General features: G+C 40.4%; 4 protein-coding genes across 5 annotated transcripts in view; 3 read left to right on the forward strand and 1 right to left on the reverse strand.

Moving 5' to 3' along the window:
• Positions 1-2,570, forward strand: part of map3k22 (mitogen-activated protein kinase kinase kinase 22) — a 38,613-nt gene extending 36,043 nt beyond the window's left edge. For both annotated transcript variants that reach the window (XM_079361756.1, XM_079361757.1), the window contains exon 18: positions 530-2,570. In XM_079361756.1, the coding sequence (XP_079217882.1) occupies positions 530-758 (229 nt within the window). In that variant the 3' untranslated portion in view covers positions 759-2,570. The remainder of the gene's footprint in view (positions 1-529) is intronic.
• inhbaa (inhibin subunit beta Aa) overlaps positions 1-15,263 on the reverse strand; it is a 267,804-nt gene that overhangs the window by 16,424 nt on the left and 236,117 nt on the right. The gene's annotated exons all lie outside the window — the stretch shown is intronic.
• Positions 3,230-10,913, forward strand: cry-dash (cryptochrome DASH). Its single transcript, XM_079361830.1, has 14 exons — positions 3,230-3,397; positions 4,206-4,378; positions 4,772-4,865; positions 4,953-5,083; positions 5,220-5,368; positions 6,895-6,983; positions 7,084-7,157; positions 7,287-7,376; positions 8,357-8,436; positions 8,551-8,610; positions 8,708-8,865; positions 9,059-9,178; positions 9,284-9,460; positions 10,391-10,913. Exons 1-14 carry the CDS (start codon positions 3,335-3,337, stop codon positions 10,496-10,498), a joined length of 1,566 nt encoding a protein of 521 aa, XP_079217956.1. The 5' UTR covers positions 3,230-3,334; the 3' UTR covers positions 10,499-10,913.
• On the forward strand, positions 11,229-15,005 carry myd88 (MYD88 innate immune signal transduction adaptor). The gene is made up of 5 exons (XM_079361622.1): positions 11,229-11,676; positions 12,609-12,743; positions 13,165-13,342; positions 14,082-14,173; positions 14,268-15,005. The coding sequence occupies exons 1-5, from the start codon at positions 11,373-11,375 to the stop codon at positions 14,432-14,434; spliced, it is 876 nt and encodes a 291-aa protein (XP_079217748.1). The 5' UTR covers positions 11,229-11,372; the 3' UTR covers positions 14,435-15,005.

The following is a 15,263-nucleotide window of genomic DNA, read 5'->3' on the forward strand; positions in this document are numbered from 1 at the left end:
GGTTATTATCTGTCTTTACTATCCCTCTGTTTTTGTTTATTTTGACAAATAAAACTGAACTTGAACGTATACATATCCCAGCTGTGATTAGTTGTTTGTCCAGATAGAGACAGTATGCCTTTTAAAATCTTACAGAAAATAATGTGGGAACATAACCATATAACGTATATACTAATAATTAAGGATATACAAACAGTATGGACAATCTAATGAAAGCAGAAAAGGCTCAGATATAGAAGTTGCTACCTGTATGCGAGTGTAATATCAACACATACAAATAAAAAAAAGAGAAATATTTATTACAGGGGCATCGGTAGCCCAGTGGTTAGTGTGCGTGTCACACGTATAGAGGCTATCAAACTGTACTTGTGGTTTGTTTGTTACATGTTTCTCTGTAAACGCTGAATTTGTCCTACAAGTTCTATAATAAACATAAATACTTATAAAGGTAATATTTGATACCAGTATGATAACATCAGACGTTCTGAAATCAACACCTGTGGTTTCTGTTTTGTTTTTTTTGTCTTAGGAGTGTTGCCTGCACTGTTGTGGAGATGCTCACCCAGAAACCGCCATGGGCTGAGTATGAGGCCATGGCGGCCATTTTTAAGATCGCCACCCAGCCCACGAAGCCCATGCTTCCGGAGGGCGTGTCTGACGCCTGCAGGAACTTCTTACGACAAGTGTTTGTGGAGGAGAAGATGCGGCCCACTGCTGACGTTCTGCTCAGCCACCCGTTTGTACAGGGTAGCTTCTGAGGCCCAGGGACCCCCTCTCCCTTTCCCCCCTCTTTGCCTGCGAGGGCTTCTGAGTCCGCGGCGCCTCCCTTCCTCTCCGGCCCGCCCCACCCCGAGGGCTCCTCCCAAAAGTCACCAGGCTCCAGGGCACACTTCAACTTCCTGCCCTGTAGTCCATCACCAGTGTCTGCCTTGTCAGGAACCCTGTTTCTCTCACCAACTAGCTCAACTCAAATTAGCCACGAAGAGGCGAGGTTGACTGCTGTCAGACCTGCAGAGTCCTCCGAGGCATCGCAGTGCGCTCCCCAGCAGGAGGAGACTGACGAGAAACCACTTAGCAATGTCACAAATACAGACTGCTGTCCTTTTATCAAGAGCAGGAAAAAAGGGACCAAAGTGTAAGAGCAGAATTGGTCTTTACACTCATTTACTGCAGTAGAACAGTGTGTAGCTATGTAATCGTGACCGAGTGGGGACATCGAACCTGACAGTGCTGCATGTCACTCATCAGAGAGAGTCAGCTGTGAGTGAAAATAAGAAGTAAAAACAATGTATATGACAGTGAATAACATATTCAAAGTCATGTAAGAGATGTGTTTTCTATCGATTGCTAAACATTGTAAATGTATTTTTGCTAACGCCTTACAATAAGAATTTGTAAGAAAGAATGTGTTTTTGCTGCATTTTACGGGGTTGCATTGCCCTACTTTTATAACGCTCATAAGCCCATTGATGTAGAAGGAATGTCAACATTGCACTTTTGATATCATGCATTGACTCATTTCCAACATGCAGGATAATCAACGGAGGAGATATTTTTATATTTCAATCATGTTTGAAGTACTTTCAGAGTTGTGTAGTTTCTTCTTAAAAAGACCAAATTCTTTTGCCGCCGTGTGCAATGTCTAATCAAGCAATACCAACGTTACTGTTGGGAGTCTGACATCCATCCCAGCTGTGCAGTCGGCCGTGAGTCCACAGAGGAAAGGGCCAAAGAAAAGATGCAGGAAGTTGTTAAAAACTTAAAAGTTAATGTGCAGTATTAGTCATGTTGGATTGTTTAGTCGCCTCAGAGCCCTATAGCCTTTACTATGTTATGGCAGCTTCGTGCACACTGAAGTGTACAGACCAAATCAGATGCATTGATGTTAACAGATAGAAGTAAACGTCTTATTTACGTTTTTGTTGCAACTTCAGTGTGAATCCAGTCACCCCCATGCCTTTTACTTTGCTTCCCACACTAAAAGAATGGCTCACCTGATCACCACTTGACAGCACATCAAGTTTGAAAGAGGGAGCTGAAATGCTGTATTTTGTGAAGACGAAATGAGACTTTATCTGTTGAGATTGATGTGGGAGGTGTAGTGGCTAGCTGTAACACAGTGGCACTTCAGAAGTGATCAAATGTCTTTTGACTCTTGTCAGTGCCTTATCTGAATCTGCTTGTACACACAGATGTTCGCTGCCAAAGCAGAACGCTTCTTAATAAAGTGAGCAGCTGTTCAGTAGATCACACGCGCAAGATTTTATATGGAAAAAAAAAAAGTTTATACTGTAAATACATATTGTTCTGCACTTTTGTATGAAATTTCTTTACATTTTATACAAATCTATTTGATGAAATAGCTATATGTTATACAGTAGAATGAACTGTGATTTAGGATTATGTATGAATGTCTCTTTGAAAGCTGGCAGGCGGAATGAAAAGGCTGAGAGGCTTTCGATTGGGACAGAGTCCGTTTTGTCTTAATGACAAAGCCTTGAAACATGAAATGTATCAAGTCAACGCTCTTTTATACATTTAACTTAAATAAATACAAAGCCTAAAAAACACTTGTCTGTGTGATGTCATTGTGTGAGTTTGTGATCATATTGCACTGGACTAGTCAACTTTTCTTTATTCTTCTCCCCTCAGTTACTTTTTTCCCTATGCTGACATTACTTTTTCTACATTATTGCATTCATGTAGTACCTTATCATAAATTCAGTAAAAAATTTGAACTTAAAAAAAAAAGTATTTTTTTTTAACTAATAATAGTTTAACTCTCTTTTTTACATATTGTTGTAAAGCTACAGGCCACAAGGAAGAACAGTAATGAAGAATAAGTGCTTCAACGGCTAAAACTGGCTTTGTTTATGTGTTATAAGGTGAAATGTTTTTTTTATTTGTTTAAGTTTTATGTACGCCTTATTCGGTTGAACTACACAAACGTAAGCAATCATATCCAAATGTTTTGAACTATAATTTTTGTTGATTTTAAGGAAGTTGATCATTGAATTTTACGTTTCAATGGTTTAATTGCGGTACAAATGTGTTGTTTAGCAGAGTGCATTTCATATTAAACAAACGGTAAAGATTGGATTTATGTGAAACATAGACTGTAAAAATAAAGCATAATCAGATGCATGCTGATGGTTAACCCCTTCGGCTCTGAACAGCTGTTCAACCTTATGAAAGCAGACGTTTTGTAACGTCGTGTTTGAAAACGTGACACTCCGTGGAGCTGACGTAACAAACACGTCTCTCCTCTCTGCTGGTACCAACAACACTATCTTTTCCAGAAACAACTATTACTGCCCTTTAAAATACGTCGACAATGTCTACCTCCCGGACAGTCATATGTTTGCTGAGAAACGACCTGCGTCTCCACGACAACGAGGTAAGTGTCCATTCAGTTATGAAATCCGACACGATATATAACTTTAAAGCGCTGACAAAACCTCCAACTACAGTGTCAAACTGACCTGATTAGCTATTCATGATAATGTTACTTTTATTCTGGGATAAATGATAATCGTTAAGGTTATGTAGAATGCAATCTACTTAATTTTTTACAGTATATCTACTCGCTTTATGCTTGTTAGCTAGCAAACAAAGACACTTCCGGTGATACTTCAGAATAAAAGCCTCATCAAGTTCTTGACAACTTACACAGTAGAAATATTGTTTATTGACTTTTTTGTTTGTGCAGTGCTTGGAGAGAGAGGAACACTTCAGGCTATAATGTAGATTTGAATTGTACGACATCCTATTTACAGTTTCAAAATAAAATAAAATATATTTAATTGAAATTGAGGTGATGTGAAATAAGGATACACTTTATTGATCCATCAATGGGGGACATTTGGTTGTTACAGCAGCTCCAAAAACAGGGAATATAAACAGCATGTATTAAATAAAGGGAGAAAAATACGATAGAATTAAAAAATACTAGGCAGAAACACAATGTACATTTTCACCCGTGGAAAGACAGATCAGATTTAAAAACATGTGTTTTCAATGCGAACTGTTGTGTTGTATTTTCATTTACCTTCGCAGGTGTGTGGTGCATCAGACGTAATATTGATTTTTAAAGAGTATGCAAAACGTCAAACATTTTCTACAGGTTAATTTGTTTGCTGCCACTAACCATGACACCGAGATATTTGATGATTATGTTGACCCGTACTGAATATCTCTTCATGCAGATTTTCCACTGGGCTCAAAGAAATGCAGAGTACATAGTCCCTCTGTACTGCTTTGATCCCAGACATTATGTTGGAACGTACAACTACAACCTGCCAAAAACTGGACCTTTCCGCCTGCGCTTCTTACTGGAGAGTATCAGGGACCTCAGGAACACGTTACTCAACAAGGGCAGGTGACTATGCTGTTGTGCATTACTTGGTCTTCCAGGATATGGGACTCCAATTTCTGTGTCTGCTGCCTTATTTACATTTCAGACTTTCTACACGTTTCAACTCCTTTTTTTTTGCGGAGTATTATTTTTACAGGTTAAAAAAGTGATTTTGATTTTGTGAATAATTTATGCATGTAATGCATTCATTGCAGATTAAACTGGTGTCCTGTAGATGTGAAAGGATGTGGACACATCTGGGCCTGTACGAGTTTATCTTTACAATAACAACATGTGCTGCATTGGCAGAAAAAAGCCCTCCTGGCTCTCTACCCAGGATGCAGCTTGCCCGTGTTGGTGTTAACTGAGACTTGTTTTGTGTGTGTGTGTGTGTGTGTGTGTGTGTGTGTGTGACAGCAACCTGGTGGTCAGACAGGGTAAGCCGGAGGAGGTAGTTGCCGACCTCATCAAGCAGCTGGGCACCGTCAGCACCGTGGCTTTCCATGAAGAGGTAGCTTCACACAGTCTTTTCTTCATGCCATCATCACTACTTCAGTGGAACTGTCCTCTGATGCTGAACGTTTGCTGCATGTTTAAGGTTACTTCAGAAGAGCTGAACGTGGAGAACAGAGTGAAAGATGTCTGTGCGCAGATGAAGGTCAAAGTCCACACCTGCTGGGGGTCGACGCTGTTCCACAGAGATGACCTGCCATTCCCCCACATGTCCAGGTCAGAAATGAGATGACACACCTCACACCTCTGTCCAATATTTTGTTGTTGTTTTTGTTTTCCAAGCCATACTCTGAGACATGTGAATGGAGAAAGTGCTTCAAAGATCTTGTCCATTTTCCTCCTTATTTGACAGACTGCCTGATGTGTACACACAGTTCAGGAAGGCAGTGGAGACCCAGAGCAGAGTGAGGCCTTTGTTCCCAACTCCTGAGCAGCTGAAGCCTCTGCCACAAGGCCTGGAGGAGGGAGCGATCCCTACAGCAGAGGACCTCCAACAAACAGGCGAGCCTCCCCACTTGAGTACCAACAACACTGTTGACAACAAAGTGAAGTCAAGTCGGCTCATCTGAAACCTCTTTTCATCCTGGTTAGAATGTTGTTACAACACCAACATGTTCAAGGGGCGATGGAGAAGACAGATGTCGCAGAAACAGGATGCATGAAGCCGCGGATGAAACCTTGTCTTTGCAGGGACGTGATTTCATTCGCCTTTATTGTTCATGAAATAAACACACAGCGCTTTATAGTGCTGGGTGGATTTAAAAGAGAGGTTTAGAAAATTCATACAGACAGCAGTTTGAAACATTGAAGTGGGAAATTCCGAGTTCCCAGTCGGAAGTGTCACCTGGAAGTCGCATTTACTGGTCGGACAGTCGGAGTCGCCCAAAGTTAGAATCCAACATGGCTGCTACGTGAATCAACCGTACGTTAAAGATGATGTAACTACAGTGTTTATTAGCCGCTTGCTCCTCTTTTTGTGTGATTAAGTCAATCACACCGTTAGTGTCTTGCAAGTTCTATCTGTGGAAGTGTTGTGCTTTTATTTTTTTGTGCACAAACCGTCACGCAGTGTGTTGTTATTATCTGGTATTAGCTGACGAAACAAAAAGGTACTCATGGAGGTGTCCGTGTTGCTTTTCCAACTTGCAACTGAAACGCGCTCAACTCGTGTGCGGCGTCATTCCCAGCTCCGACTTAAATGGAACGCAAGCTCTGACTAGCTATAGACAGAAAGACCCCCTGGGTGCTGACGTAGTTGTCCGATACCTGACGTGAGCAGCTTTTACCGAACAATGGAAGGCTGAAGCTGAAGAGCGTCGACATTCAAAAATGGAACGTCGTGAAATTTTGCTCCTGGTCCACTCCTGTGTGCATTTTTTTTTTTGTCCTGTCGTTTGAGACGAATTCACTTTTAATTTACAAACTAAATATGAGCGGCTTCTTAATAAATCTGTGTGTGTGAATGTGTGAGCAGATTTCACTGTGAAACATCCAAACATAGAACGTCTTCAAAAAGTGGGTGAAAAAAACCAAACTTTTTTAACTTTTGAACCAGTTCTTTTCACCAGCGGCCATAGATTCCCTTTCATGGTGTTCTCAACAGAAAGAAACGCTCCCTGGCATCTTTATCCTCAACATATCTTTTCCTCTATGTCTCTGTTGCATCAGTAACATCGAAACAAACCACCTACGTGCCTCATTTTTTTACGTTCTTATTTGATGTGCTTATTAAATTGGCTTTTGCAAAAAAAAAAAAGCCTTTACATGCTGTTTGCAAGCGGGAGGCGTAAAAGGTTCATTTTATGCCGTGCCTTTTATTGAGTCAAACCGCATTGCTTGCATTTCAAAATTCAATAGGCAAACTGCTGCGCACAGATTTCCTCGTTAAGTGCCAGCGAGCGAGCCCGCTGATATCCACGTATATGATTACGCTTTTATGGCTCCGCGTGTCTGAATGTACATCGGGGAGTATTCAGCACGTATGAAACCAGTCTGATCCTGAAACGTTTGTTTTTTTCCCCTCATAGAGCCTCTGAGTGATCCTCGCTCAGCCTTTCCCTGCAGCGGCGGTGAGAGTCCGGCCCTGGGCAGACTCAAGCACTATTTCTGGGACACGGTAAGCACAACACAAATCACAAATCTGAAGAGGCTGCGCTTTTCTAAATGACAATAACTTTAACTCAAAGGTGTAATAAAAGACTATATATGTTTTGTAGAATGCGGTGGCAACTTACAAGGAGACTCGTAATGGCTTGATGGGGGTGGATTATTCCACTAAGTTTGCACCCTGGTGAGTTTTATTCTATGATTTTTGTCTACGACTGAATGCCTTCTGCAGTTTAATGTTCCATCCTACGAAGTCCTATAAAAAAAATTAAAAAAAACATCTCTAACGTCTGCTCCCCTGGCATTCCTCCAGGCTGGCAATGGGCTGCATTTCACCCAGGTATATTTATCATCAGATCCAGCAGTATGAGAGGGAGCGAACAGCCAACCAGAGCACGTACTGGTGAGTTTGGAGTTTGCAGTATTTCACAGTGGCGTAAACAGCGTTCCTGGAGCTCCACATACAAGAAAGGAAAAAACATGCATACAAAATCCCAAACTTCTCAACATCTCCTAAAAAAAAAAAAAAAAAAAGGAGCGCTACATTAAAAACGATCTCTGTAAAGGATACTTCATCGCTTTACACAGATACATAAAATGAATGGATCTCTGCATCTCCAGCCGTGCTCAATCTCAAGGATGTTTTAAACGTCTCTCCTTTGCTCATGATTTATAACTTAGTATAAAAACGGGGGACACACAGTCGTGTAGATTGTGGCGTGCTGTAAACATAAACACATAAAAATGCATTAAGGACACGGGTTGGGATCTATCCCTGTCGCTTCTTCCACAGCAACCTGATCCATCGGCAGCTGTCTGATCCCGTGTCAGATAAAAACAATAAGAAGTGATGGTGAGGAATAAACAAACACGATTGCATCGAAAGGTCACCGCCGCTGCACGGACAGAGAGGGCGATGAAGAGTATGATGAAGTTGTTTATTTATTAATGCGTTTCTTTTTAATAAACCATCAAGTGTTTTTTGTTGTTGTTGTTTTGTTTAACTTACAGTAAACACTCAGAGCTGACCCGTGATGCACATGATGGAAGCCGAGTAATCAAGAGCTAGAATGAGCCGAGCTCTGACAGCCTTTCACTTCATGAATAACATGTGGAGAAAAAAAACAATCTTTAAAATTTGTCCAATTCGAAGTGAAATAAATGCACGGAATGAATTTAACGTGTGACAACACTTAAAGACAAATCTATTAGATCGTTGGTGTTTCTCTCGTACAATCGTCCATGTCAAACGCTGTAGTGAGATTCTGTGAGATTGTCGTCGTTTGTTTGCTGTCAGGATTATCTGCTGGAATCAAAAGTGTGCACTTAACATGAAACAAACAAAGTGAAACTATTCTCTGGGTCTTCGCTGCTGTCTCTCAGGGTCATTTTTGAACTTTTGTGGAGGGATTACTTCAAGTTTGTGGCTGTCAAGTATGGAAACAGACTGTTTCAAGTCCAAGGTCAGACCTCACCTCTTCAAATCTCTTAACTTTAACTGCTTTCATAAATGAATACTTCTTCCATCACTGGGATTTCAAACTCAAGTTGGGTTTTTTTTTAACCTTTTTTACCAGGACTTCAAGACAAATCTATTCCTTGGAAAAAGGACATGAAGCTTTTCAACGCATGGAAAGGTTCGCAGCTTTCCCTCCTCATGAAGCGTTCAAAAAAAAAAAAAAGAGAGAGAAGTTTCTTAAGCGGTGCGTTACATGTCGATGTGTCTAATTGCAGAGGGACGGACCGGAGTGCCCTTTGTGGACGCCAACATGAGAGAGCTGGCGTTGACGGGCTTCATGTCCAACAGGGGGCGACAGAACGTTGCAAGCTTTCTCACGAAGGACCTGGGCCTGGACTGGAGGATGGGAGCCGAGTGGTTTGAGTATCTTCTGGTAATTAGTCAAGGCCGGGTTTTAAAATGAGTTTGGAGCTTTTGAATTGTGAAATTTTTTTGAGGACATAATTATGGGAGAAACAAGTTCAGTATTGAGAACGACGTACTTAATGTGTTGTTTCAGCTATTTTTAATTACCTATTAAGTAGATTTTATTGCTCAATGAGCTCATTTTGTATATGCCTCCAAAGATCGACCACGATGTCTGCAGTAACTATGGAAACTGGTTATACAGCGCTGGCATTGGAAACGACCCCAGAGAGAACCGCAAGTTCAACATGATCAAGCAAGGCCTGGACTACGACAATAACGTATGTTCAAGCCGTATGAGCACACCTCTCTTTGACACTTTTGGTCTGGAGTCTTTTTGTTGTTTGCTGAGTCACGCTGTGCTGATGAAAGTGCCTCTGCTTCAGGGTGACTATGTGCGCCAGTGGGTTCCCGAGCTGCAGGGCGTCAGGGGAGCAGACGCACACACACCCTGGACCCTCAGCAGCGCTGCGCTGTCACGCGCTCAAGTGTCCCTGGGTGAAACGTACCCCACCCCCGTCGTCATGGCGCCTGAGTGGAGCAGACACGTTAACAAGAAGCCGGTGGGTGTTTTAGAAAAAGGAAGTGTGTCGTATGTTTGCATGCTGCTGGTGTAAAAGCTTTTTTATGCTTCCTTACTAACAACAATGGTGGCTTCTAACTAACTATTCATGTTTAACTGCGGTTTCCAGAAACCTGTTTAGCTTGTAAAAAGAAACGGATGGTCTGGATACATTTAATATATACTTTTATCAGTTTTGAGTTAACTTCACCATGTCCATCCTAATAGGACATCATAATGTAAATTATAGTAATATCTGATTTTGAAATACTTTATTAATCCCTGGGAGAAATTCGGGTTTACACTCTTTTATTTTCAAGACATGCTTCTCACGCACACAGGCCCGAATCACACACATGCACAAACTGGACCTGTGGACATGCATTGGTGGAGAGATGTCAGAGTGCTTCGCTATGCAGGTAGCCCCACCAGGAGAGTTAGGGGTTTGGTGCCTTGCTCAAGGGCAGTACTCAAGAAGTGCCCTGGCACCTCTCCAGCTACTAGAACAACTTCTCTAATTTTCGGTCGGCAGGACCGGTGGCCCTCCTGAGCTGCTGCTGCCCCATAATGCCATATGTAATGTATTGTATAATCTGACACGTAATCACATATCAGTCAATGATCAACTTTTGTGCAGAGATAGTACGAGAGAGTTTAAAAAAAAGTGCTTCTGGCTGATAATACTTCTTTTAAGTAGAATTTTGAAAGCTGAGCTTTTCCCGGTATTTTGACATCGAGGTTTCAGTGCATTGCTGACGTTTATTGATACTTCTTCCACCACTACCAATCACTGGCTTCAGGACTTTTACTGTGAAAAAAAAAACCCCACCAGCTATTGAATTGGACTATCAGCGTTACCTCACTGTTTCTGTTAAAAAGTCAAAGTGAAAGCAATTTGTTTAGCGTTTCTTTTCTTTTCTTTTTTTTCCAGAGTGGAACGGGGCCTTCACCAAGAGGAAAGAAAGGCCCATCACACACTCCGAAACAGCATCGAGACAGAGGCATTGATTTCTACTTCTCAAAGAGCAAAAACTTGTGATCTGCCTCGAAGCAAAAGCTGAGCACACACTGAAGTGCATCTCATGGACAGAAGCTTCAGTGATACAGCTACTGGAAATCGTGTGACGCACAGTGACGTTTACAAAGTAGGAAGTTGTCAAATGAGGATTTCAGGGAACGCGGAACACTTACTTCAACCTGTCTTGTCTATATGGGCCATCAAGTAGTTCTCATTGAGCACCTGATATGCACTCTTGTTTCCTGTTACCTTCAAGGAAGTCTGAAAGCCACAATGTGGTTTTTACTTCAGTGAATTGCTTCAGCTTGTGTTTTTGAGGCAGTGTTTTTCATGTTAAATTTCTTCTCTTTGTTCTGGTTTTTATTTTATTTTATTTTATTTTATTAAATGTTCAGTTTGAATATTGGGGACAGTTTTGAATAAAAAGGTATCTTTATCTAGTTTGTGACTTGTGATCTTTTTTGCATATGAAGTTATTACTCAGTATGATACTGAAAATTGAAATGTTCATTGAAGAGTCACGGTTACTATTTTTTAATGGAAAGATGCAAAGTTTTTCTGTCAGCTTTGAATGTAGACAAAGACCAAAAAGCAACGAAAATAATACAAAACCCATTTGTCTAACTTCACCTCCACTTTATTGTATAACAACGGATTTCACACAAACTAAAAGGACGATTTTGTTCTCGTCACCAAAATACAGATGAAAGTAGTAAATAAGTAACTTCAGAAATACAGGAGGGACCTCTGTTTGGTTTCTCCTCCTACATGTGACGCAATCCGCGTGCAGCCCAGCAGACCCACATCACTTCCGTGTTCTCTTGTCAGGTAAACTTATTTCTTCACAACAAGCCTTCTCTGTTCCCCACATCGTAGTTCTTATTGATCTTCAGACATGGAGTGTATCGACTCAGATTTGATGTGTACTCCCCTCATCGCCCTGAACGTGACCGTGAGGAATAAGTTGGGACTTTATCTGAACCCAAAAAACCCAGTAGCTGCGGACTGGATGGCTGTCACTGAAGCCATGGGCTACTCATATCTGGAGATAAAGAACTTTGAAATGTCAAGAAGTCCGACTAAGACGGTTCTGGACGACTGGCAGGCTCGATCCACAGATGCGACAGTCGGGAAGTTGCTGTCTATTCTGACCGAGGTGGAGAGGAAGGACATAGTGGAGGATCTGCGTCCTTTGATAGGTCAGTTGAAGACACATTTCTGGTTATTTCCTTCAGCCTAGGATGCTTATTAAACATGCATAATAAAGCCTATAAGCATTAAAGCTAAACCCAAGTTCTTTAGGCTACATAAAGAAATGATTCCTTAACTTAGTTCACAGTAATAGATTGTCACAGAACTTGTATTTTAGACTTCGATACGATATCAATACATGTTTGATATAGAGGGAAGATTAGTAGAAGTCATAAAGGCAAACTTTGGGGGTATTTTCTTGTATAAAAAGTTGCAAGCATACTCCTAACAATTTTCATTTTGCAAAAAAATGGACTGGAAAAGTGTTGGTACCTTGATCTATTTTTCTTCTTTTATTGCAGCTTTGGGTTCAAATGTTGTTGTTTTTTACTCCAGTACTTTTAGATAATATCCATCATTAAAGTGACATCGCTTGCATTGTATTAATAAAATACATGGCATGAAAAATATGGCCTATAACAGTGTCATAAATTATGGCAATCTTAATTCCTATATTACTGATAGTATGTCCACATATAATTCAGCTTGTATGAAATAACGTTTACCCAAATTCAGTTTTTGTGTGTGTGTGTGTGTGTGTGTGTGTGTGTGTGTGTGTGTGTGTGTGTGTGTGTGTGACAATAACATTTAACTCAAGACCAATTTGTAGAGATGGGACAGATCTGATACATTATCGGTATCAGGTCCAATATTGATGTACTGTCATGTAGGGATCAGTTATCAGACTTCAGACAGCGCCGATCCACGTCTGCAATCAAGAACCTTTTGTTGCTTTAACACTTACGGTTAAAAAAAGATCAGAGTTAGTATCAATTTGTAGGCTACAGTCAAATCGGCTTTCTCTGACACCGACTCCAACTTTCTGCATGTTAACTTTTGATGTGTTTGTGTTTGTTCATATCCACCTTTGCTGTACTAGAAGAGGATGTGAGAAAATATTGTGAGAGTCTGAAGAAGAAGGCCACGCCCCCTGTACAGGTTCATGAAGTCGACAGCTGCCTCCCTCGGCCTGCCCCAGAGAGGATCGGCATCACCCTCGACGATGACCCAGAAGGTCCGCATCTTTGTAAAAGCTTTTACTTATAAACCTTAAATCATAAACGACACCAACACAACTGAGTCCCTTTTGCAGTCTGCGTGAATTACATCCAAAACACATACTGTATATATGATTCAGTGCAACGTTAAGAATCACTGCTTTTAAACAAGTGAAAGGAGGGCTGCCTTCAGGATATACTGTATTGCCCTTCCTGGTCCAGAATGTATTTATTCTGGTTACACTTATAATAAACAGTGGTGAATTCCATTCACTACCTTACACACACGCACACACACACACGCACACACACACGCAGATTAGTGATGTTGTTAGGAGGCTTCTGTAGAATATAGTCTAGTTCTGTAGAAATCTACTTGAGCATACCAGAATGAATTTAGTTGTGTTGCTGATTTGAATAAATTGTTATCGAATGCAGGTACTCCTGAGATGTTCGATGCCTTCATCTGCTACTGCCAGAGTGACTTTGACTTTGTGCATGAGATGATCCGGCAGTTGGAGCAGACAGATTACAAGCTGAAGTTGTGTGTGTTTGACCGAGATGTCCTCCCGGGCTCCTGTGTGTGGACAATCACGAGTGAACTTATTGAGAAAAGGTGGGATATTTAAAAAATTATAACTCTGTCAGTCTGTTTTTTTTTCTTTTGCTTTTAATATAACAAGAAAACACTAACACAAGTAGCAGGTGTATCCTCCTATAACTATCAGTTTAAGCAGGTAGTTTAGCCTAAGCAAAAGCACATTGGTTTTTCTGGATTTTTATCTAATGAATATTATGAAAATGACTTGTAATATGATGTAACACACAGTAGCTTTTGGAAAGTCATGAAGGTGTGATTTTTATCACAGATTGTGTATCACCCACATAATGTGGATTACTATCTTTGACTCTGTCAATTATCTGTGTGAACAAAAAATGTTCACAGAAACAAATGACTTAAAAAGTGTGTTTAACTAATAACAGAGTTTCATTTGAAGTGTCATGTAGAAAAACTGAAAGTAATAACTCCAAGTCAACTTACCTGCTTTCTGAAAACAACCGTGATCCAGACTCTACTATGTGTACAACAATCCATGTCCATACTGACAGTGATATTACATATCGTACCATTCATTTATTCATCTGCAGTTGTACAATCAAGGCCAACGCGGTAAAGTATCACGGACTCATAAACCAGTACAAAAGCATACAAGGACCAATTAGGCATCTATACATCCAGTAACACAACCAATTTTTGAATATAGTAAAATAAGAAAAAGAACTTAGTAAACAAATGTGTAGTGCTAAACCGCAATGAAACGGCAACAATTCTAATACATATGTAATCTCTGCAGGTGCAAAAGAATGGTGGTGGTCATTTCTGATGAATACCTTGAAAGCGATGCATGTGACTTTCAGACCAAGTTTGCTCTCAGCCTCTGTCCTGGTAAAGTAGACTCTCTTATGTTTAAAAGCACTTGTTTTCTGATAAATGTCCTTTAATGGCTATAACTAAATGTTTCTTCTTTTAATTGTTACAGGAGCCCGAAATAAACGGCTAATCCCAGTGGTTTACAAAAAAATGAAAAAGCCATTCCCTACCATATTACGTTTCCTCACCGTTTGTGACTACACCCGGCCTTGCACACAAACCTGGTTCTGGACACGGCTGGCCAAAGCTCTCTCACTTCCCTTTTCATTCAGTTGAAGAGAATGAGGGACAATTGCCAGTAAGCACATGTGCCATCCAGTATTGATTGTGAGCCTTATACTGCTGGTTTCTCAACTCAGTTTTTTATGTGTACATACCATAATGCTTCTATTTGTGTTTTCTATGAAAAAAAGATATTGATTTCCTAATATTTTCATACATTACTCTCGCTGTTGAAGTGCACCAAGTACTAACAAAAGTTGTCACTGCACTTTTAATTTTTTTTTATTCGAGTTGGATAGGAGAATCTTTTTATTTTCAGATCTTTTTTTACGCAAAATGTACTAACCGCTCTGTGAAGGGCTGTTCTTTTTTAGGGTTACTTCCTTTTATGAGTCAACCTCTTGATGAGGATGCAGCTTAAGAGGAAGAGGAAGAGATATTTTGATTGTGATACTTTCACATGTTCAGTTTCACTGTTGACACCTGCCTTGAGCTTTCATATCTCACCTTAAGGTCTGACATTTAAATATCTGTTATAATATTGTTTTGTTTTTTTATCATGTAATCCATATTGTGTAAAATGGTGTAAATGTTTTCGATTTAATAAATGTTACGTTTTTTTAAAGTATAAGTTTGATTTTTATTTGTAGAGCATATGTACATTGATGAAAGGATGTTATTCTCCAGCAAGCGTCGCAATTGTGCAATATCCCTCATGTTAGAAAGCGCACCTCTGTCAACACATTTACATCCAGTCACAGAGCAGTGTACGTGGTTTTGTCCAATCAGAGGACAGGATGTTTCCGTAGCAACACGCCTCTTTTCACGCAGAAACAACTGCCCTGATTTCATTCTTTCAGGTAGCAAAGCTCAGCATATCATG

Source organism: Symphodus melops (assembly GCF_947650265.1).
Source record: "Symphodus melops genome assembly, chromosome: 14".
In the NCBI taxonomy this organism is placed as follows: Eukaryota; Metazoa; Chordata; class Actinopteri; order Labriformes; family Labridae; genus Symphodus; species Symphodus melops.